This window comes from Propithecus coquereli, unplaced genomic scaffold (genome assembly GCF_000956105.1).
Source record: "Propithecus coquereli isolate 6110/MARCELLA unplaced genomic scaffold, Pcoq_1.0 Scaffold811, whole genome shotgun sequence".
NCBI classification, from domain to species: domain Eukaryota; kingdom Metazoa; phylum Chordata; class Mammalia; order Primates; family Indriidae; genus Propithecus; species Propithecus coquereli.
This window is the reverse complement of record NW_012154297.1, coordinates 15,167-39,051: the sequence shown is the minus strand read 5'-3', so window position 1 is coordinate 39,051 and position 23,885 is coordinate 15,167. Positions and strand designations below refer to the sequence as shown.

General features: G+C 55.7%; 2 protein-coding genes across 2 annotated transcripts in view; one reads left to right on the top strand and one right to left on the bottom strand.

Annotated features, from left to right (window-relative positions):
• Window positions 1-405: 405 nt before the first annotated feature.
• On the top strand, window positions 406-13,719 carry LOC105825697 (chromosome unknown open reading frame, human C19orf44). The gene is given in 7 exon segments (XM_012663580.1): window positions 406-1,170; window positions 2,965-3,253; window positions 6,072-6,145; window positions 6,862-7,336; window positions 8,894-8,989; window positions 11,079-11,245; window positions 13,648-13,719. Coding segments are annotated over 7 exon segments (1,938 nt in total).
• A 561-nt stretch (window positions 13,720-14,280) lies between these two features.
• LOC105825696 (calcium homeostasis endoplasmic reticulum protein) overlaps window positions 14,281-23,885 on the bottom strand; it is an 18,882-nt gene continuing 9,277 nt past the window's right edge. The window contains exons 4-13 of the mRNA XM_012663579.1: window positions 23,081-23,309; window positions 20,828-21,263; window positions 19,152-19,390; window positions 18,010-18,143; window positions 17,207-17,293; window positions 16,723-16,866; window positions 16,506-16,622; window positions 15,947-16,041; window positions 15,466-15,651; window positions 14,281-15,209 (exon numbers count right to left, since the gene is read on the bottom strand). Coding sequence (XP_012519033.1) covers window positions 15,172-15,209; window positions 15,466-15,651; window positions 15,947-16,041; window positions 16,506-16,622; window positions 16,723-16,866; window positions 17,207-17,293; window positions 18,010-18,143; window positions 19,152-19,390; window positions 20,828-21,263; window positions 23,081-23,309 — 1,705 coding nt within the window. The 3' untranslated portion in view covers window positions 14,281-15,171. The remainder of the gene's footprint in view (window positions 15,210-15,465; window positions 15,652-15,946; window positions 16,042-16,505; window positions 16,623-16,722; window positions 16,867-17,206; window positions 17,294-18,009; window positions 18,144-19,151; window positions 19,391-20,827; window positions 21,264-23,080; window positions 23,310-23,885) is intronic.

Here is a 23,885-nt window from a genome sequence, read left to right as displayed (position 1 = left end):
GCTCAGGTACTTACCAGCTGGGTGACTTTGGCCAGTGACCATACCTGTGAGGGCTTTCATTTCCTCTGCCTCCTGAGGGGCATGACGATAACCCACTCACAGGGTCGCTGTGTGGACTGAAGGAGATAATATGACATGGCTCCGAGTAGAGTGCTCAGCACCTGCCAGAGCAGCAGTGCTGGCCCTTGTGTTCAAGGGTCACGTGTCTCGTGGAAGACCCGGCGTTGAACGGTAATTCAGTAAGCAGGACCAAGTGTCTGGTTATTTTCATTGTCATCTTTGGGCTTAAGGGAAGGCTGTGGCTGGGTTGCAAAGGGCAGTGTGATCTTTAGCTAGGTGGGAGCCATTGAATGCTCAGTACAGACCTCTGCTATTATGATACATTGTCTTCCTTTTCTCCCTAGAATGGCTTTAGGAAGAAAAGCCAGCCGTCCGGTGCAAGATGTATTTGGCGATTTCAGTGATATTTCCTTAGACTATTCAAAGATGGAAGAAATCAGAAACTTGAAAATTGGTAGAAGTCTTACCAAAATAGCACCCGGTCATAGTAGATTTCTAAAAAGAAACCAAAGTGTAGGCGAAAAAGACTTCCTCCTGAACGAGAACACCGTCTTGGGGTGTGGGCCCACGCTCGCTTCAGGGAGACCCCCCACCACGGCGTCGAGGGTCAGAGTGGACGCCGCGCTCACCAGGCTGGCCCGGATAGAAAGCAAAATCCTGAGTCGGAAGGTGCGGGTGAGTTTGACTGACACGGACTCTGACCCGAAGACCGCCGGGGCCGGTCTTCCAAAGAGAGCAGACGAAATGTCCCCAGGGAGAACGGTTGACCTTTCTTCCCAGCATACCGGGAAAACCTCCCAGAAACAAGCCCATGAACTTCCTGTCGCCAAGAGTGATGCACAGAATCCAAAGATCAGTAGGTTTCTAAAGAAGAAAGAACCCCCCGTTCAAAATATAGTCCCTGAAGCACCTGCTGGGAAACAGCGGCCTTTTCAAACACCCAAACTCAAAGAACCTGCTAGAAAATTTGATTCTCCAGACAGTGATGAAGAGGAAATGAAAGCATTGCTGGGAAGCTTGATGGAATCTTCTAGAGTTGAGAAAACATCTACGAATCAAGGCTTCCCCGACACTAAAGTGAGTGAGAAAGAATGAATCAGACTATTCTCAGTAAGCATTTTAATTTATTAATTTTTAGCAAAGCCTTAGCATTTGCTGCTGTCTGTCCTAACACGAGGGACTTTCATGGCAGCTGTCACCCATGAGTGACTTGAGAGAAGCATTTGATGAGGAGCCATTAGGGTTTCGGCCAATCACAGATCTCTATCGTGGGCCTGGTCTGGGAGGGTCAAGGACACATGACACATCAGGCAGCTTCGTCATATCTGTGACTTGCGGCTGCGTATACAGGACGACACCGTGTGTGGTTGATCGCACACCAGTGGCGATCCGTGCCCGCTTACCAGTGGCACCATGGAAACGTGGTGTTTCTGTCTTTCCTTTTTTAAAATTAAGGTGAAATCCATGTAACACAAATTAACCACTTCAGAGCGCATAATTCAATAGCATTTATTACACTCACAATGCTGTGCAACCATCACCTCTGTCTAGTTCCAGAACATTTTCACCCCCCAAAAAGGAAAGCCCGTCCCCATCAGCAGTCTCTCCCTGTTCCCCCTCCCCCAGCCCCTGGCAACCACCAATCTGCTTTCTGTCTCCATGGATTTGCCTGTTCTGGACATTTCTATAAATGGCATCACACAGGATGTGGCTTTTGTGTCTGTCTTCCTTCACTCAGTGGTGTTTTTGAAATCCGTCCATGTCGTGGCATGTGTCAGTGCTATTTCATTGTGTGCGTGGGCCACGTGGTGTTTACCCATTCCACGTCGTGTTGACGGACGTCTGAGTTGTTCCCACCTTTAGGTTGCCGTGAACAGTGCTGCCGTGAACACTGGTGGGAGTCTGGCATGATGCCACCGCGCCAGCGGTGCACGAGTGTCTATTGGAGTCCCTGTTTTCAGTTCTTTTGGGTACATGACCAGGAGTGGAGTCGCTGGGTCATACGCTGATGCTGCGTTGAACTTGTGGGGAAGCCACCAAACCCTTCCACAGTGGCTGCACCGTTTTACATGCCCCCAGCAGTACATGAGGGGGGGATTTCCGCACAACCCCACCAACACTATTATTCTTTTCTTTTCTTTTTCAAATTACAGCCACCGTAGGGGGTGTGAAGCAGTAAGAGGGCTATGTTTTTGTGTGTGTGTGGTTTTTTTTGAGACAAAGTCTGGTTCTGTTGCCCAGGCTAGAGTGCTGTGGCGTCAGCCTAGCTCACAGCAACCTCAAACTCCTGGGCTCAAGCAATCCTTCTGCCTCAGCCTCCTGAGTAGCTGGGACTACAGGCATGTGCCACCATGCCCGGCTAACTTTTTTATATATATATTTTTAGTTAGTTGTCCAGCTAATTTCTTTCTCTATTTTTTAGTAGAGACTGGGTCTCACTCTTGCTCAGGCTGGTCTTGAACTCCTGACCTTGAGCGATCCACCCGCCTCGGCCTCCCAGAGTGCTAGAATTACAGGCGTGAGCCACCGCCCAGCCAAGGGCTATGTTTTAAGGAAGAAAATCTGCATATTCATTTTGATTCTCTTAAAGATCCAGGCTATCATAGATTATGTACCGTCACGGCCGAAAGGGCCTTAATTTAGAAAATGTATAATTAACAAAATGTGTTAGAGACCAAAGTGGTATTTCTGGTTATTGGTAGAGTATTTTCTAATCCAGGCATTATCTTATGTAAATGTTCTACCTTGACGGTAGAAGGAAGGAGAGAAGAGAGAAAGGGTTACAGAGAAATACAAATTTGATCGCTGCAATCTTGGTCTCATGCTCTCCACCAGCCGCGCTGTTTGTTGAATCGTAAGGACTCAGTTTTCGTAAGTTTGGTAATTTCGTGTCTTTTTTATCAGATCCCGACGCAACCAAGAGTCCTTTCTCTCCCTGATGCGGAACTTTCCAGCTTACAGCCTTCTCGGACAGACGGGACCCTTTGCAGCGCTCGCCCAAGATCGCTCTCCGCGGAGACCCACGTTTCCAGTGACACAGCCTCCCCCACGCCGTCACTTTCTGTCACTGGCGCCTTTTCAAAATCAGTGTCTTCAAAGATGGGGCGTGTTAAGCTCGCGTCCTCCCCCAGAAGGAGCGAGGCTGGGCCTCGGGATGGCTCCCTCTCAGAAGGTGCCGACGACAGCCTGAACGGTAATCCACATGCTGGTGCAGTCATTACCCTGGACAGGAAGGGCGAGGCCACCGGTAGGGGTCCCTGGCTCGGTGGTGACCAGGCATTTCCATGGGCAGTGAGAGTCGAACCCTCAACTTCCGAACTTTTCCTGGTTAAGGGGCCGAGTCAGATTTTTGTTCTATCTTGAAAATCTGCCTCCAGAGTCTCAGTCCAGGCTGCTTTGACAGGGTCCTGGAGAGCGGGTGGCTTGAACACGATGTTTATTTCTCGCAGTCCTGGAGGCCGGAGGTCCGAGATCTGGGTGCCAGCCGCGTAGGGCTCTTGGTGAGGCCCCTCTCCCTGGCGTACGGATGGCTGCCTTTTCCGTGTCCTTTTCCAAGCCCAGTTACCTCCCAAAGGCCCCACTGTGGTAGGGATTCGGGCTTCAACGTGGAGATTTGGGGGCGACACAAGCAATTAGTCCACAGTATCCAGGAACTGTGACCTGCAAGAAATTTTTCTTGAGCCACGTGCAACCAAAAGGCAACCAAATTTTCCTTGTTGCAAAAGACAGAATCGCCTCCTTTTTCATTTCAGAAAAGGAAACAGATGTCTAACCCATCAAAAGCAAACATTTCTATTGTTTCAACATTATTTTTATTTTTATATTCTATTTATTTATGAGGGAAAGAGGAGAAAGAAAACAGGTTTGAAGCGAACACTTATTTTTTCTTTTGCCCCTCTGGGATGCTTTCTCATGGAATCAAAGTGAGATAGTTGTCTCCTGAGTGCCTGCTGTGTGGCCGCAGGTGCCACCAATAAGCAGACACGTCCCTGCCTGCCAGGCGCCGGGACTGCCCTGTCCTGGGCGTCGGTCAGACCGATGGGTGCGTCAGTGCCCCGCGAGGTCCCCAGTAGGCCTGCCAGCGTGGGGGGTGAAGCACTGCCAACAAAGGTTTGTCCCCGCCACATGGCCATGTCAGGGTCAGAGAAGAGGGGCGTGTCGTAGGCTGTGGCTGTGACAAAACCCCTCAGAGCCCCTTTAGTGCCTGTCTTCGCCACCTGGGCTCTGCCAGTACCGGTCTGTTTCTGGGCTAGTTCGCAGCACGTTGTGTACGTGAGCGGCCAGGCCCGAGAGGCTGGTGACAGGGTGTCCTCCCCACGTCGCCTCCCTTAATATGTGGGCGAGAAGGCAGAACCAGGACCAGTATCAGGCCCCGGGTTCCCCCATCCTGCCGTCTGTCTGTTCTGCCCTGCCCTGCCTTGCCCTGCCCTCCGCTCCACTCTCTAGAGCCCTCACTCCTGGGCTGGGGGGCTTCCCCTGGTGGCCAGAGCCCACCTGCTGCGTTCAGACACAGGCTTGAGGGAGGCAGCCGGGAGTGGTGAGTACAAGTCCAAGTTTGGCGTCCAGCGTGCCTGGGGTGGACGTCCTGGCTCCGCCTTTTACTAGCTGTGTAATCTCAGGCTCTCTGTGCCTCAGTCTCCACATCCGTGAAATGGGGGCAGTAGTAGAAAGAGCCTTGCAGAGCAGTTCTGTGGGGTCAGTGAGACTGGACGATGACGCCTGTGTAGGGGTCAGCCCCTGTGACCATAATGTTACTCCTTAGCCAGCGCCAACACTGTCCCCAAGTGCTTGCGTCTGGAATCTCCCATACCGCCTTTGCCCTGGGCCAGCCGGGATGACTTAGTTCAGAGGCTTTGTGTCCTAAAACCTTGTCCACGTATGTCTTGCACCTACCCACCATGTGAACTGTAGCAACAGGAAGTGGTAGCGGAGGGGCCCAGCCCTGGGACCCAATGGAGCCCTGAACCCGTTCCTGGCGGGATTTGATCTGGGTCTTAGGAAGCGGGTAGGCCGAGGACAGATGGAGGAAGGCAGGTGGTGCTGCCCTCAGCCGGGCGTTGGTGGCCGCACTCAGCTGACCTTTCCAGACCGAGTGGGCAGCTCAGTCTCTCCCTCCCCCCACTGCCCCCGTGCCTTCCGCCCAGAGGGCGCTGCTCCAGCCTGTTCCTAGGGGCACGCGGCACATCCCACCTCCCGCAGGGAACTGTCCTCCCGCACAGTGCGACTGCTCTGTGCCCTCCAGGGAGCCCTTAACAACCTGGGCCCCCTCTGGGTCTGCCAAAGCCAAGTGTCCTGGATTATGTCCCTGCTGGGGTTTGGAGACCCTCCAGGGTGGAGGCACCCCCAGCACGAACACACACAGCCCCTCCACTTCGGGGGGCTGAGCTGAATCACGCGGTAAGAGTTCCTGCCGGGAGTGGACTCGAGGTCCACAAACACATTCGCAGCCCTCGGCCAACTCCTCTGGCCCCATACTCCTGAGTCGCGATGCGCACTTGGTCCAGGCACGGGGTTGGGCCGGTCGGCGCCACAGTGGTCACTAAGTCTCTGCTGTGCCTTTAGCTTGTTGTAAATGAGAACTCAGGATGCCCTGGGGCCACATCTCAGGTCCCCGAGCTGCCCGGTGCCCCTCCCCCTCCAGCCCCCTCCTGCCACGTGCATACTGGTCACCAGCGTCCCATAGCGCATTGTGATCGTCGGCTTTTCTGTCTAGACCAGGGGCCAGTGGCCCGTTGTCTGTTTTTATAAACAAAGTTTTATCAGAACGCAGCCGTGCCCCTTCCTTTACACATTTTCTGTGGCTGCTTTTACACCATGATGGCCAAGTTGAATAGTCGCAGTGGGCCACCCCGAAAAGCTGGAAATACGCCTCATCTGGCCTTTCAGGGACAAAGTGTGCTGACCTCTGGGGTGCCTTGTGGAGGGCGGGGACCCCATGTATTCATATCTTTCTAAACATTTATGGAGTCGATAAGGGAGTAAATGTTGTCATACTGATTTTTTAATTACAGAATTTAGAATAAATATTTTATCCCTCGACGATCTGGCTCCAGATGTCAGTGCGAGCTCAGCCGTGGAACAGGAAGTAAGTACGGTGAAGTCATTTTTGGTTGTAGATTGTTACGTAGAGAGGCTGGCAACTGCAGTGTTCCGTTGAGGCCAGGGGCCCTCGATTCTGCCCCCCAGGGACATTAGCAACATCTGGGGACATTTTGGCTGTCACGATTGGGGGTGGCGGGTGCCACTGGCATCGCTATGGGGGAAGGCCAGGAACGCTGTTCAGTGTTGGGGAATGCACAGGGCAGCCCCACTGCAAAGAATGTTCTGGCCCCACAGGTCAGGAGTCAGCAGCTCAGGGACCTTGATTTAGGTGCTAAGAGGCTAAAGCTACTTCGTTTAGCAGATGATTAAAGTACATTCCGCCTAAACCAGCCCCAGCGCTGTCTGCACTGAGGCAGCGCTCACCCACTGTGCCCGTTGGAGCGCGCCGCTGCCATTTCCGCCCTGCTCGTGACCACTATCGAAGGCACGTTTTAGTAATTCGTAGCGATGGGACTTTAAATTTCATCCTCGCGCCACCTAAGCGTGCTTCGCGCCGCCGCGCACTAAGAAACCCTGTGCCGAAGCGTTCGGAGGCTTGTGGTTAGAATCCTCCACCTGCCCGAGCTTAAGGAGGGCCCAGCGCGGACCCTCGTGCGTGGGGACCGCCGCGAGTCCCCTACTCTGGGAATGTGGCGTTTTTATTAGCATGTTGATCTTTCAAGAACACTTGCCGGTGACCTCTGCTGTCCTTCATTTTAGAAACAAAGAGCCCGGAGGGAAAAGCCGTCCTGCAAAAGCCCCAGAGCCAAGGCCTCTGCTGGGCAGGGCACCCCAAGACGCGCCTGGGCGAGGAGCTCGGCGTCCCAGGGAAAGGCCACCTCGGTGGACAGGGACGAGGGCGTCCCCACTGCAAGTGAGTTCTCGGAGCATCTCAGTGCCAGCTCGGCCTCCGCTGCCCTGCAGGACGGCGCTCCCGGCGCGCGGTCGTCGTCTTACTCTGACGATTTTGAAAGCCCCCCAAGTCCGACGGCGTCTGAGCCAACGGCCCGCTGCACGCAGTCTCTGGACAGAACACTGGACTCTTTGTCCGAGTGCTCTTCGAGTCTGAAGACAGACCTTGTCCCACGGCCGCCCGAGTCTGGGAGAAAGTGGGGCAGGGCTGTGACAAGAGTCCCTGTGAAGGAGACAGCTGTGCAGACTCTGGACGCCGCCTTCGCCTACCCGCCCGCCCAGGGTAAGTGCGGTGGCCGTGGGGCCAGGGCACGCGGGACGGGTGCTCGCTGTGTGGCCCACGACATCCTGGAAAACACACGGAAGAGCCTGGGTCCCTGAGAGCTGGCGCTTGTCATTAATTAGCTGGGGGGAGGGACCTCAGCCCCCGGTTTCCTCTTCCATGGATGAGGGGCAGCTGTCCCAGGTTTTTCCAGTGTCTTCCTAGCTCTAAAGCGCCCAGAAGTTTCAGGACCAAAGACGAGGGCAGTGGGTTTCAACTGGCGATGCTGCCACTAGGGGCCCTGGGCAAGGTCTAGCGGTACCGTTGGTCGTCACCACTGAGGGCGGGGGGCTCTGGCCTGTGCTGGGTGGGGGCCAGGGATGCGGCCGGATACCCTGCAACCCACCCGAGAGGAGGGTCTGGCTCCGAGTGGGTGCCGGGGTAGGGAAGTCCTGGAGGAGGGAAAGCGAGAGATGCCACGTGTGAGTCTGGTGACTTGTCACACGGCGCTGGGGCTGGCGCTGACAGAGACACGAGTGAGCGCGTGCCCGTGGAGGAAACTCCTTCCTGGACCGCGCTTCCTCCAGCGGCTCATGGGCCTCCGGCGCGGGGGCTCTGAGGGCTGCCTCGTCGCAGGTCTAGCTGGTGGTCAGAACCCGGCGTCACCCCGTGGAGTCCATGCGGGTGCCCGCAGTCTTCCAAAGCTCACCCCTGCCGTGTGCAGTCCCAGGGGGGCCGCCCGATCCTGGTCTGTGTTTTAGGACGTGTTGAAGGGGCCGCTGCTTCCCATGCCCCATCTGACTTTCCAGCTGTTTCTCATTCCCCGCTTCAGCCTCCACCCTTCCCGGTGGAAGGGCCCCTTTCAATCATTCTTCTGTTCCCTTTCCTCACCCAGACAGTTCTTAACAGCGTAGACTGAGATTGTCGCTGGATGTGAAGGGGATGTACTTCTTCTTGGATCTGTTCCTTTTTTTAGAGACGGAGTCTCATTCTGTCACCTTGGCTGGAGTGCAGTGACATGGTCATAGCTCACTGCAGCCTCGAACTCCTGGGCTCAAGCGAGCCTCCTGCCTCAGCCTCCCAAGTAGCTGGGACTACAGGCATGCGCCACCACGCCAGGCTAATTTTTTCTATTTTTAGTAGAGACGGGGTCTCACTCTTGCTCAGGCTGGTCTCGAACTCCTGACCTCAAGCAATCCTCCCTCCTCGTCCTCCCAAAGTGCTGGGATTATAGGTGTGTGCCACCGTGCCCGGCCTCTACAAAAAATTTAAAAATGTTCTGGGTGTGTAGTCCCAGCTACTTGGAAGGAGGCTGAGGCAAGAGGATCGCTTGAACCCAGGAGTTCGAGGCTGCAGCGAGCTATGGTTGGGCCACTGTACTCCAGCCTCGGTGACAGAGGGAGACCCTGTCTCGAAAATAAGACTGTATCACAAAAAGCAAAGGGCAGAATGGTGGCCATGATGTTCCGAAAAAGGAAAGAATGGCCCACATAGTTTATTTCAGCGTCATATCCGTGGACGAGAAAGTCATTGTTTTGTGTCCTGCCCGCTCCCCCTCTCCCTTTGTCCTCGAGACAGCACCCAGTGTGGCGACCGTCGGGCCTGCCCTGGGAGGCGCCTACGTGGACCCGATACCCATTGCCAATTACATCATCAGCGCGGACGCAATAGAAGGTAACAGCCTGACTCGGTGGGTCCTTCCTGTGACATTTTACAGACTGTATCTGATCCGCAAACTCATGCCCACCCGTGGATGTGGGGCACCTCCTTTAATGCTGGGTTCAAGGAATCCATTGGGTGGGAATTATCACATCCAGGGACAACTGCCACAGTTTATAGGATCCCAGATGACAGCCTGAGATCATCCTTGAACCTTCTGTCTCTTGCAAAGGGACACCAATGTCACACAAAACAGGAGGGTGAAGAAGAATACGCTTGTAAAGCCTCCACCCCAGCAAGGCTATTCTTACGTTGTCTGTTACCCGGGGAGCCTTTTTGTCTCTAAGCCACGATTTTTTTCCCCTGAAGACGCTCACTTTTGATCGGTGCTGAGCAGCAGCCACAGGCGGGCGGACACATCCCTGGCCTCCTGGGCTGAGCCTGGCGTGTCTGTGTGGAACTGGGAAGGGCCCAGCCTGGCCTGGGGCGTGAGGAAGTCACCTCAAAGCCGCCTTAGAAGGCTTAGACTTCCATGGAGCCACTGAAGGCTCGCGCGATACAAGTTAAAAGTCTATCTGGTACCTGCTGTTTTTTCTCTTTTCAATTTTCTTAATAGGATTTTTTTTAAAAAGTATGAAGATATTAAAATATACCAGTTGTAAGGAGAGAAATGTTTATATCTTTTTTTTAAAAAAAAAAACTTAACAACCTGGTTTTCCACTTAACATTACCTCAGAGATTTTTCCATGTTACCAAGTAATCCTTTTTTTTAATTTTTTAATTTTTGTATTTTTTTATTTCAGCATATTACAGGGCCAAGGAATCCTAATAATGATCATTTTTAACCGATGTCCAGTTTTTATTTTTATTTTTATTTATTTATTTATTTATTTTTTGAGACAGAGTCTCATTGTGTTGCCCGGGCTAGAGTGACGTGGCGTCAGCCTAGCTCACAGCAACCTCAAACTCCTGGGCTCAAGCGATCCTCCTGCCTCAGCCTCCCGAGTAGCTGGGACTACAGGCATGCGCCACCATGCCCCGGCTAATTTTTTCTATATATTTTTAGTTGTCCAGATAATTTCTTTCTATTTTTAGTAGAGACGGGGGTCTCACTCCTGCTCAGGCTGGTTTCGAACTCGTGAGCTCAAACAATCCACCCGCCTCGGCCTCCCAGAGAGCTAGGATTACAGGCGTGAGCCACCGCGCCCGGCCTCAGTTTTTATTTTTAATTATGTTTCAAATGTAGTTAACATTTTTAATTTGTATCTTTAACTTTTTTATTTCTGATTTTTAATAATTTTAGTGTTTCAAAAAGACATAACCTTTTTTCTTTTTTCTCTCTTTTTTTTAAATTCCCACTTTACAGATGAAAAAAGACATAACTTTTATTCTCATAAGCATTCTTACCACATTGTTGCAGCCGTGCGGTTTTTATGCCAATGTACTAGACTTTTAAAAAAAATTTTGTCAGAATATCATAGTAGTGCATATTTTTGGGGTGCCTGTGATATCCTGATGGCTACTTATAACGTGTCATGATGAAATCAGGGTAACTGAGATACCCACGGCCTCCAATGCTTATCTTTTCTTTGCGTTGGAAACATTCCAATTCTTCTCTTCTAGCCTTTTTTTTTTTTTTTGAGACAGGGTCTTGCTGTCGCCTGGGCAGTGGCGTCATCATAGCTCACTGCAGCCTCCACTGATGCCTGGGCTTAGGCACGCATCACCGCATCTGGCTAATTTTTACATTTTTTGTAGAGGTGGGGTGTCGCTATTGCCCAGGCTGGTCGTCTAGCTATTTTGAGAATTCACTAGACTTTTTTCTTAGTGTTTGGTATTTAGGTTAAAACTTCCACGTTTGCCCGGGAGCTGAGCAGGGACCACGTGTGCAGCTCTTGAAAGTCACACGTCACTCAGCAGAAAGCAATTCATTTATTAGAGTATGAGACAGACAGGAACAGGCGAGGCCTTTACCACCCCAGGAGGAGGCAGTCCTTCCAGAAAGCAGCCGGACCGTACCAAGCCGCTGGGCGCGGAGTGGGGATGGGGGTGCAGAACTCATGGGGCCCCAGTGGAGCCGCTGAGTGACACCGAGTGGGGACAGCCCTGACAGCCTACAGCCCGGCCGTGCTGGCACTGAACGACATGCTGAAGCAGCAGCTGAGCCTGACGCAGCAGTTCATCGAGGCCAGCCGTCACCTGCACGTCTCAGTCCTGCAGTCCCTGGACAGGGACTCCTACCACTACCACACCCTGGAGGAAGCCAAAGAGGTGACCGGAGCAGAGCCACGTCTTTCCCGCCGTGGCGGGGGGCGGAGTGGTCAGGGTGGGGACAGCTCTGAGATGCCAGTCGGGGGGAGGCTGATGGGGTCCTGGAGCCCTCAGCCCGGTGCTGCAGGGATGTGTTGAGCCTGTCACCTTTTGTCCTTGTGGAAGGAGCCTCATTTCCTCCTTGTTCTGTGACAAGAGCTGGTGCGGGTGGGGGTACTGAGCACCTAGGCCTTGCAGCCGCCCAGCCTGGCCTCTGTGTGACCTCGGACCAAAGGGGACCTACTCACTGAGGCACTGTCTTCTCCTCTGCGGGGGGTCCTGTTCCTGTCACGGACCCTCCTGAGTGCCACCCGAGGTGGGCGGAGGTGGCCCAGCCTTTCTCCTTGGCCCCTCAGGTCAAAGCCCAAGGGATGCCACCTTCACTTTCCTTTTCTCTCCTCCAAAAATTTTTTTCCGATTACCAAAAAACATGGGCCTATTTCCTGAAAATCCCGTTACAGAGATGCATCATGTACGGTCTTCTGTAATTTCAGGGGTAACTGTTCCCAAGTTGACATCTCTTCTTTCAGATTTTCCCTGTGCAGAGTCTGAACTGGATTTGTGTATTTCTTCTTAGAAATGGTGTCATACTATATGCGGTGTCCTTTATAGTGATTTTTAAAATTTTTACATTCCAACATTTTAATTTGGATTCCTAAAAAATGACTTTAAAAACATAAAAGCAGGCCGGGCGCAGTGGCTCACGCCTGTGGTCGCAGCTACTTGAGCCCAAGAATTGGAGGCTACAGGGAGCTATGGTGACGCCACTGCACTCCGGCCTAGGCGACACAGTGAGACTCTGGCTCAAAAAAACAAACCAAACTAAACCGCCCCAAAAACAAAAAAATAAAATCATAATGCCATTTTAATGACCAAACCAAATGTCCTTAGTGTCCACGAATAGCCATTGTTCAGATTTCTGCTCGTCTCATTAAAGTTGTATATTCTGTTCCCATTTTTTAAAATCAAATCCACATTTTATTTGGACTCAAATAAACTCTGCAAAATTGATTTTCTTCACCAAAAATAACGGCAGTATTTTCCATATTAGTTCTAGACAAACCACAAAACCCTTATTTTTGTAGCTTCTCCAGGTCGTGTGTATAAATCAAGACGAGGCAGGAGATAAAGTCGTGGAAAAAGAAGGAAACAAGTCAGTTGTCAGTACCCACGGCCTCTGGCTCTCTTAACCACGAAACAGAAGCAGCACAGACCTGCTCAAACGTTCAGGGAGATAAAGGCCGAACGGAACGCAAACGGCGATGAGCAGGCGTGGAAGCCTGGCGGGCACTTCCACTCACACTGTAACTGTCGTCCTGTTCTGTAGTCAGGACCCAAAGGCCACACACTGAGACTGTTGATGTGTCTTTTTAGCCTCTTAATCTAGAGCAGTAACTGGTTCTCAGCCCCGCAGCGCCAGAGTCCCCTGGTGCCCTGTGAAAGCAAGTGCTGGGCCCTCCCGCAGAAGGGCAGGCCTGGGAGTGGGCGTTTCTGCCGCTGCTGCCTGGGGACCCACTTTCTACAGGTCATTCCCCCATCTCTCCTTTGTTTCCTTGCAGTTTATTGTTCTATTCTATGTATTTTTTTAGAGGCAGGTTCTTGCTCTGCTGCCCAGGCTCTGCTGTGCAGTGGTGTCATCATAGCTCACTGTAGCCTCGAACTCCTGGGCTCAAGTGATCCTCCTGCCTCAGCCTCCTGAGTAGCCAGGACTGCTGGCACATGCCATGCCTGGCTAATTTTTAAATTTTTTGTAGAGACGGGGTCTCGCTGTGTTGCCCAGGCTGGTCGGGAATTCCTGGCCTCAAGCAATCCTCCTGCCTCAGCCTTACAAAGTGCTGGGATTATAGGCGTGAGCCATGTGCCTGGCCCAGTTTATTCGCTGAAGAAAGCAGGTTGGGTATCCCACAGGTTCCCACATTGTGGACTTTGCTGATTGAACCTCTTTGGGGTCCTTGAACTCATTCCTCGGTGGGATGTATGTCAGCTGATCCAATGCAGGTTGAAGTGATGTGATCACACCACCTGCCTACAGCCCACTATGGCTCCCTGCTGCCTGCTCCAGGCCCATGTGTCCCCAACCCCACCCACTGAGGGCACCCACAGGCACCCCTTTCTCAGGGCTCACCCTGTGTGGCACCCACCTGGGCCTGCTTGGGTATCCCTCTCCCCTTCTGTTTCCGTAGCTCCTGGGCACTCCTGTGTGCCAGCTCTTGCTACGTGGCGTCCCATCCCTTTTCTGTCAGCCCAGCAGGCCCCTGCCAAGGACAGGCGCAGTGTGCACTCACTTCCTTAGAGCCCAGAAGCCACTGGGTCCGTACTGAGGTGGTGGTGGTGACGGCGCCCCTCTGTCCTCTGCCCTACAGTACATCAGGCGCCACAGGCCCACTCCGCTGACCATGGAGGACGCCCTGAAGGCCGTGAAGGACGAGCTGTGAGTGCCAGCAGGTGAGGCTGACGTGCGGCTCGATCTAACGGACTGTCCTATACACCTGCTCCACGCATGCGCGTGCACACACACACACACACACGGACAGAGCACAGTGCAGGGGACACTCCGTGGTCGGGGCAGATGGAGCTCGGGTGCAGGATTGTCCTCAGCCAAATCCCAGCTCAGTAACTGAACCCCCCCAGCCACCCTCTCCTTGGTGGGTTGTCACGAGGAGCGAGCACTCCCAGCACCCGCGAAGACACACCACAGGCCCGTGGAACTGCAGTCATGGGGGGAGCCATGTGCCACTTACAGCAGGACGGGACACCAGGCTGTGCGGGGCAGCTCTGCTCGGCCAGGTGCCAGCAGCCCGGCGAGCCGAGGGAGGCAGCGCGGCTCACAGAAGCCCCGCCGGGTGACGAGGACGCAGGACCAGGTCGCCACGCGGGAGGGCAGGCCGCCCGGGCAGGGCAGCTGACCTCGCTCACACCGGGTCCGCACCCAGAACACGCCGCCTCCTCCCGCAGCCCGAGTCCATTTCCGACTTAGACGTGCAGAGGAGAAGTCTTTAAAAAAAAGTCTTTATTTGAAGGCAAAACAGTAAAATCCACAAGAAATTGTTAACAGCACGTGTTTATGTTTTATCCAGAATCAGACAGGTTTGAACAATTCACAGCTACAGGAATCTAGAACAGAATCAAATATTTTATCACTTTGGGTTGAAAAGGTGGAGAGGAGTTTGCATCTTATTGAAAAGAAGTTTTCAAAAACGTTTCTGTACAAATAAACGGCACCACACCCAGCTGCCCAGGGACGCCGGGCACGGCCGATCCCGGCAGTCACCCAGCAGCTTCCGGCAGGGGCAGCTCCACTCCTGGCCGCACCTCCCTTTGGGGGTGGGGGGTGCAAACGAAATGAGAGCAGGAGGCCCTAGCGGGGGCGCCCTCCGCACTCTGGATGGAAGGGGCCGTCGCGCGCGCTGGTGTTGGGCTCTTCTAAGTGAGAAACACGAGGAGGCGCCAGGTGCAGACTCCAAGGGCCGTGCCCCTCGACCTGAAGCCACTTTAGACTGGTTTCCTGCTAGAACCTCTGTTTCTCCAAACAGCAAATGGCTAACGTTCCAGGAAACAAAACTCAACTTACACAACTAAAGGAACCGAACTAAGGGCCAGTATGTCTTAGAGGAATTAGGTTTCAAATGATCTCAGTGGGGATCGTCTCAGGTCAACATGTTCTAAAACTAAACCAATGGGAATAAAAATGAAAACCTTGCTTAACTTTGCCAGTCAAAAACGTTTTGTTTGTCTGTTTTTCAATCGTGAGCAGTCATGGCGCCCGGCTGTGGCTTCATCACTACACAGCCAGAGGGGGCAGGCAGGTTAGACCCTGCCGGCCCCGCGCCCCTTAGATCTGGTGGCAGGAAGATGCGCACCTCCGCGCCTTCGGGTACGAAGAGCTCTTACTCGGGGGGCGGAGGGTCTTGCGTTTCTTGCTTCGCTGTAAAGGAAAACGAGCCCACGGCCCTGGTGGCTGCGGCGCCTCCTGGCGTGGTTTGCAGGCGGAGCCCGTGCCCTTTCCACGCCACGAGCAGGGCGCTCCTGGCTAGGCATGCGTGAGTCTCCTCTTGTCGTTCCCCAAATGTGGAGACCGCGTGAGAACTAAGCTGTCACTACGTTCTTCCACTGCCAGTAAGCCAGGAAGGGCCCCACAGCCAGTGCCGCCGGCGCGGGTCCTGGTGCGCGGCGCTACTTACACTCATCCCTGGCCTTCATGCGGGCGATGAAGGAGTAGCTCTTGTTCCGGCGGTAGTTCTCGTAGGGGTCGTCCAGGGCCACACCCACACCCTTGTACTGGTCCCACTTGTCCCGGACGTCCCCCCCCTTGATGGGGTCCTGGATCCCTTGCTCTTTCACACCGAGGCCGCCGGAGCCACTCCAGCCTTGAGAGAGAGGGACGCAGGGTTACAACACACGAAACAGGCTGAGCCCGTGACACATTTCCCGACGAGAAGGCAAACGGGAACGCAGTCGGGGAGCTGAGGAGCATGCAGAACCTGGCGGCTCGCAAGGGTGGAGCTGATGCCGCAGAAAGAACCCGGCAAGAACCCCGCGGGCCCTTTTTAGCAGTTCTAGGCGTGAGTCAGATCTGCGCCATCAGTCCCCGTGTGCACGGGGGAAAAGCACTGCCAGCTGCTACCCCCACAGCGCGCAGGGGCGGTCTTCGAGGAGCCTTACCCATCTTCACCAGCATCTGGTGGCCTTTGTTCTCTTCTCCGAGCCGCGAGTCAGGTATATGAGGTGCTGAATTAGAACCCAGACCAGCGGAGGAACTAAAATTGAGACAGTTACGTTTTTGTAAGAAATGATCGGTACATTTATTGGAACGACAGTTATTAGGATCTTACAGTGTGTAGCTCACGTAAACGTTCACCACGGTCGGGGGACACACACGTATTCCTCGTCCCTACCGTCGTTCTTAATCCTCTGTCAGCCAGATGAGGGGCCCCTCAGATGACCCCTGCCCACACTCGGCGTCAGGGGCAGGTCACATGGAGCCCCCAAGGAGGTGAGGAAGCGCAGAGCCCAGCCGCCACCTGGGCTATACACGGTGACTACGGTGGTGTGGGGTGCGCGGCGGCCACCGTCCCTGGGCTAACGCTCTTGGTCTCTGAGGCCCGGTCTCAGCACGGGCCACCACACGCACACGTTCTAACGGCAGATGTTCATGCATTCGCAGCAAAGCACCAGAGGGTCCAGCACTGGCAGCGCGTCGCGGCTAAGACGGAAATCTTACGGCAGGGTGGGGCTCCTGGACCGCGACCGCCGTCGTCGTCCCGGGGAGTACGACTTGGACCTGGACCTGGACCGGGAGCGGGAGCGGCTTCTCGAGGAGCGCGACCGGCTCTGGCTCCTGCGGGCGAGAGTGCGAGGGTCAGCGGCAGCCCGGCTGCGACAGGGAGCCGCGGTGAGAGGCCTCGCCTGTCCCCATCCCGAGGCGGCGCTCAACATACCTGGATCTGGAGCGGGAGTACGAGCGGGAGCAGGAACGTGACCTTGACCTCGAGTACGAGCCTGACGACTTCGAGGATCTTGAGTTGGAGGGGGAGGAAGAACGCCCTCGGCTCTTGGATCTGCTCCGAGACCTCGAGGGTCCACTGCAGGGAGGAGCCTGGTAAGTGGGAGCCCGAAAGCCCCCGTGGCCCCTGCAGGCCACGTCCAGCCTGCCCCGGACCCCGGGTTCCTGGAAGACCCCAGGTGTCGGGGGTCTGGGTGTGGACAACCTTCTCACTGCTGTGTCAACTCGGGCCCTGTGGGAACTCGCCCGGCGGCTAGGCCTGCAGCGCCGTTATCCCTCGGCCAGACCGGACTTTCCTTGGCCTGTGTGTCAGGATTCGCACTAGCACCCATCGTAACCGTGGCCAGGGAGGCCGGCTGATGGCCACGCGTGCACAAAGGCAGTGGGGAGGGGCTGACCAGACGTCTGTGTTCTCTCACCTGTTCCTTTTTTCCTGGCCTTTCCTCCGCCGGGCCCGCATTTTTGCTCGGAAGAACTCGTAGAGGCCGTTCTGCTCCCAGCCTTCGCTGTAAGACACGGCATTCTCTGTGACTATGCAAAGCCCTCCCGCAGGGAACTTGTGAAGAAATCACCAGGAATGACACCCACACCCAGAGAACCGTGGGGGGCTCGTGGCCCAGCAGCCATGGGCCAGGGCCAGCCCTCGCCTTCCTCGATCATGCAGGACACGCCCAGGCTGGCGGCCTCGTGCGGGCGCCCCTCAGAGAGCAGCTCAGTCACGTACGCGGGGGTCCCGTTGTGGCCCTGCTGGCCCCAGCTCCGTGCCCTGTCCCTGATGCTGCTTTGCTAAGGAGGGTTCCGGGGCCTGCGGTCACCGTAACTGGGCACTGGGGACTCTGCCTCATAGGTGCACAGGCTCCAGCCTGACCAGGGCAGGAGGCGACCACTGGGGGACAGTCTGCTGAGAAGGAGCCACAGTCGGCGTGTGGCACACACTTGAGCTGTGCTGACACCACGTCTGCCGTAACTTCCGGTGCTCATGCGTCTTGATTAAAGAAGCCCTTCTCTGAGGACCGCCACACGTATGCCGTGCCTATGTGACATACACTCTCGACTCAGGGTGGCATTTTTCTCCTTAGGGGCGGCCACATTTTCTCAGCTGGGCAGAAGGCATGGCTATTAGGAGTCTTTCTCTCGAAGGAAACACATCCAGGGAGAAGACAGTCCAGGGGCGGGGACCGGGCCTCCCCTGCCCTCCCCTCTGCTGCTCTCCCGGCCTTACCTGTTCCTTGGCCTGTCGTGGGACGGGGGGCTGTAGAAGGCCTCCACAGCCGCCAGCAGCCTCTCGCTGGGTGGCATGGGGGGTGGGAGGCGGATGTCTTTAGGGTCCAAAGGCTTGTACTCGTGGTCTTCCAGCTGCAGTAGGGAACGGAGCTGTCACCGTGCTCTGGCAGAGGCCACTCAGGCCCACCCAGGGTGTGGTGGGGCGGGCAGGGCCAGGGCCAGGGCCTAGGTTTGGTGTCAGGGATGTCCTGGGCACCACAGTTCCTCATCCTTCCCTTTGGGGAAGTCCCATTCCTCCAAGGGCACTGGCCACACCGAGGACTCCTAGATGGTGACTCACAGTTCATTTGATGCTGATAAAAGCCGCGGGGCTCTCTTCAGAAAATCACACATACGACACTGCCCCCAAGCTCAGCATCCCACACTCCCGGGGTGTAGACCGCTGTTCCTGTGCCCATATCGTCTGCCCCCACCAGGCCCCTCCCTCCATCAGCGCGGCCTCAGCCCGACCCCGGGGGCAGCCCGACCCCGGGGCCAGCCCGCCCACGTCTTTCTTCCCTGCTTCATCTGCCCGGGGAGGCCCTGGCCTGGTTTGCCTGGGTCCCTGCTCCGTGCTGACCTGTGGAACCCTCCCTGGCTTCCTGGTGGATGTGTCTGAGAGGGGGCAGCAGACGGCAGTGGCCAGCACAGCCCTCAGAGGCCCTGAGCCCCAGCCCCGGCTCCCGCATGCTGGTCCCAGCCCTGCCTGACTCCTACAGGGCCGTCCCGCCCCTGCTTGACAGGTGGCCCCTTCCCGGGATCCTTCCACTGGCAGCCGTTGGAAAAGGCGGTTTCTGAGGGCTGGGACCCAGAGGGACAAACGGAGGACCCACACCTCATGCACACCCAGATGGCTCTGTGCAGCTGAAGCCTACTGTGGCGGGAGGGAGGGGAAGGAGGTAGGGTGGACACAGGCTTGTCGGGCACCTCACGGCAGCACCAAGGACGTCGGCTCGGACTCATCTGCACCGAGCGGTCAGGGTCACTTGCAGGCGGGAAATGAGGCAGGGGAGGGAGCCCCGGGAAGCAGGTTGCACGCGGAGAAGCAGGCGTGGCACAGGCGCGCACAGCCCAGCTCGGAGCCCGCCGCAGCGACGTTACCTTCACGAGGGGGGCCATCAGCCCGGCAGGGAGGTCGAAGTAGGGCACATTGGGGACCAGGCTGGGGTCATCGTGGTTGATGTGGGGTGGGCCCTGTCGCCGCATGTGGGGGGGCTGCCCGTTGAAGCCATGAGGGGGAGGGCCGAAGTCGGGGTGCTGGGGCCCAGCCCAGGGTGGGTGCTCGTTGATGCCAGGATGAGGCATGCGGTGACCAGGGTGGTGGTGAGGGGGGCCCAGCTCTGCAAGACAGAAACTCGCCTCAGGACACTGTGGCCAACCAGCCACCATCTCCAGGGGACAAGTGCCCACGCGAAAGGGCTCAGTAAGGGGCAAGAGGCCACTGTCTCTGGGCAGCTATGCTGGCACCTTCTCTCACTGGATGACACGAGGCAAAGGCAGGGAGCAGCCAGGCTGAGGGGCCTGTCCTGCAGCCACACATAGGCCAGCACCCAGGGGAGTCACGGAATTGTGAAATAGCAATGTTACGGGCTGAACTGCATGTCCCCAAATTCATGTGTTGTTGCTGTAACCCCCAGGGCCTCAGAATGTGACTGTACCTCAAGACAGGATCTTTGAGAGGGGAATGAGTTAAAATGAGGTCATTAAAGTAGGCCCTAATCCAATGTGACTGGTGTCCTCTTAAAAGGTGATTAGGACACAGACATCTACAGAGAAGACGCCATCTACAGGCCAAGGAGAGAGGCCTCAGAAAAACCACCCTGTGGACACCTTGATCTCTGACTCCTGCCTCCAGGTCCCTGAGCCTGTGCACCCCACCCAGTCTCTGCTCTGTCACGGCAGCCCGAGCAAACTAATGGAAGCAGTAAGTGAGCTAAGTGGACTCAGAGCTGAATTTAGTTACGAATGGACTTAAAAACAAAAGCACAAATAAAGTAGAAATAAAATTTTTAAAAAAACAACAAAGCTAAAGTTGATTCCTTAAACTACCAAAATGAAGAAACTAGGCCGGGCGCAGTGGCTCGCACCTGTAATCCTAGCACTCTGGGATGCTGACGCAGGAGGATCGTTTGAGGCCAGTTTGAGACCAGCCTGAGCAAGAGCGAGACCGTGTCTCTACCAAAAATAGAAAAAAATCAGCTGGACATGGTGGCATGTGCCTGTAGTCCCAGCTACTCGGGAGGCTGAGGCAGGAGGATCGCTTGAGCCCAGGAGGTGGAGGCTGCCGTGAGCTATGACCACGCCACTGCACTCTGCCCTGGGGCGACTGAGTGAGACTCTGTCTCAAAACAATAAAAAAATAAAATGAGAAAACGAATACAAACAGCAGGCAGCAGCAAGAAACAGAAAAGGCCTCGTCCTGTTCTCACGGAGCCTGTCCAGGGTGGGAACCCGGGAGTTACTGTTGCCTTCGGAACCCCCGTGAGGACGGGCAGGCAGAGCCTGTTCCTGGCCCAGGTGGAAGAGAGGACAGGACTCGCCCCCACAACCAGCCTAACCAAACCAGGGTGGCAAAGACAGTAAGTACATCTGGGGTCCTTGGCTGCCAGAGAGGTGACACTGAGTCCCTCCTCCTCCGCCCTCCTGAGGGCCCGAGCTGAGCTCCTTGGACGTCCTATGATGCGACCATCCGGACCCTGAGCAGCGCCAGCAGCCTGCTTGGCAGGCCGACCAGTGGCGCCTCCTGCAGGCCCTCGTGGGGGTGCCCTTGGACTCACCGGCGGGGAAGTCTCCCTGGGGGTAGTCGAAGCGGTGAGGGTAGGGTGGCCGCTCGAAGGGGTGCCGTGGGGGGAAGTCGTCCTGCATGAAGCGGGGCGGGAAGCGGTTGAAGTTGTGGGGGTGTGGCGGCTGGTTGAACTGTGGGTGCTGCTGGTGGGGCGGGAAGGGCCCCCGGAAGTGCGGCGGCCGCTGCATGCGGAAGGGCGGCTCGCGCTGGCCCCCGCCCCAGGGCGGCTGCTCGTGCTGGCTGCTCCAGGGGCCCTCGAACTGGCTGTTCCAGGCGGGGTCGGGCTGGCTGTTCCAGGGCGCGTCACGCTGGCCGTTCCAGCCGGGGTCCCCACGCTGCTCGCCCCACATGCCCTCATGGCTATTGTTCCAGGGCGGGCAGTGGGGCGGCCCGCCTTGGTGGTGTGGGTAGGGGGGCTGCTCCGGTGGCTGCAAGGCAAGGCATAGACGTGAGCCCCTCTCAAGCCAGACCCCAGCAGACACCGGGAGCGCTGCTCTCTGATAGAAGGCGCTGGCCTGGCACATCTCGGCACCTTGTTTACTCCGATGTTTGCAGCAGATGTGGGCTGCAGCGCCACCCACAGCTGGGGCCCTTGCATTGGTGCAAAGTGACCAGACTCTCAACTGCTGCTCCCGCACCTTGGTCCCAGGACTGCTTCCGGCTGCTGGGCAGCCCCAACACACCGCTCTCCCTGCGCTGCCCAACAAACACCAGCCCCTCACCCTGTGGGGGGAGGGGGTGGCACAGAGGCGCATCTGGTGCCACTTCTCAGAGCGCCCCAGCACGGCAGGGCCCCCAGGTTCCCACCAGTGAGCCCACTCTGATGACACACCTGCCCTGTCCCTGTCAGGGCCCGCTCAAGGGGTCATGTCCCAGATAAGCCACTTGCCCTCACTCCTCATCTCAGGGTCTGCCTCTGGGGGGACCTTTCTGTAGACTGAAGACAACAGGCTCCAGCTCGCACCCAGCTGCTGCTTGACGACCCAAAGCCAGGATGGCAACTCCAGCTCGGGCGAGAACGTGCACAGCTGAGGGCGCCAAGAGGGCCCGTCTGTCTCTGGGGTCACGGCTGGTCAGCTCTGCCAACCGCTCCCATGGGGAGGCTGGCCCAGGCCGCGAAGGGAAGCCACAGAGCCGGATTATCAAATGTCAGAATGACTTCCAAACGTGCAGGCACCACGTGGGCAGGCCAGACCGCTGTTTCTGACGGCGGACTGCCGGGTGCGCTGCCGGCCTAGGGCAGACCCTCAACAAGAAGGGTCCTGTTACTCTGGTCCACAAAAAAGACAGAGCCTGAAGACACTAAGGGCCTCTGTTTCCACACCTACAAAATGGGGACGAGATCCGCTTCCGCATCAGAGGGTTCCCACCAACGGCCAAGACCACGTGGCTGACAGCTGGCACTCGGGTGGGGGAGCTGTCTTTATGGGAACGTCCAATGTTTTGTGAAGTTCAAGCTCAAGAGTGGGAGGCTCAAAGCCACAATTCCCAGTTGTCAGTCCAGAGCTGTCTCCCTGCCATCCTTCCGCCGCTCCTCGTGGACACGGAGACACCTGGTTAGGCCGTGCTGCGGGCGGGGACGGTGGGTGCCTGGGAAGGGCTGTGACTAAGTGCTCCGACTGGACCCAGCGAGCTGCATGGGTGTTTCCCAGGCGTGTCCCGGGCACGCTGTGCCAGACGGGGTGACCCCTGCTCTAGCCTAGATGTTTCTGCCCCCAGAAAACGCTGCGCCTGCAGCCTCCCGGGTGCAAGCCTCACACCTCCGACTCTCCCTTTCTCTGCAGAGCACCTTGTTCTTTCCGGGAGGACAGAACGTGGACGCTTAGCTCATTGAATTAGTGAAAAAGGAAAGGATCCTTATTGGGTCTTTGGCTTTAGCAATAGAAAGTTTTAAAAAATTTAAAAAAAGGAAAACCAACCAACCACCTTGCTGTCCTTAACAGTATCGAACTTCCTAGCACTTGCAGAAAATGGGGCCTACATCACTGAGAGGCCCGGAATAATCGAAGCGTAGGGAAGGACACAAAGACCGGCTCTCTCACTCTGCCTGTCCCTGAGCCACAGGGAGATACAGCTGGCTGTCGCTCATGCAGCATAAGCTCTGTGGCAGCCGCAGAATCTTGCTGGAGTTTCCTCCTCGAGCCACTAAACCCCCACGTAACGGGCGCAGGGGAGGTCGTTCCCCACCTGCCGTCCTGTGGGGCCCCAGGGGCCACCTTCCTGCACCACACGTTTCAAGAAATACCTGCTGTTGGCCCCAGGGAGCCACGGGGTGAGGCTGGTCAAACCAAGGGGGCTTGTTAGGTGGGATCTGGTCATGGGGTCCGGGGCCTCGGGGGCCGGCGGCTGCAGGATCCTGGACCCCTCCTGTGGCGTCATACTCCGCGGAGCCCGGCATTTGGATGGGGGGCTTGTTGTCATCTGAACACAGGTGAGGAGGCAAGGAGAGAAGGCCTGTCAGCAGGAGATGCCGTCTCCTCAACACCGACCAGAGCCAACCAGACCTGGGTACTTACTGCTAAATCAGTTCCTGCCTCCTGACCCCACTGAGAACTACGGCCACCACCTGCTTCCGGGAAGGGGACAGGCAGACAGGAGGTTTGAGCTCACACCTACAACACACGTTTGTCTTTTATGAAAGCTTTACAATAAGCGTGTCTCACATCTCCATTTTAGTTAGCTAAAGGATTTTATCGACGTTCGTTTTATCAGACCCCTTTTCTGTATCTAGGTAAAAGGTCACTTCCCCCAACTTAATTTGTTTTATATTAGATTTTCTGGTGTCAAACCATTCTTATATTCCTGGGACAAATCCTACTTGATCATGATGTATTTTTCATCCTTTGTTGGATTTCATTTGTTAAGATTTTGTTTAGTATTTCTGTGTCTTTGTTCAGAAGTGATACTAAATTATACATTTATACATATATATCATGTATAGATATATCTATATGTTTATATCATGTATACATGCATATATATCGAACCACTGTACTCCAGCCTGGGCAACAGACCAAGATCCTGTCCCCAAAATATATATATATCACAGC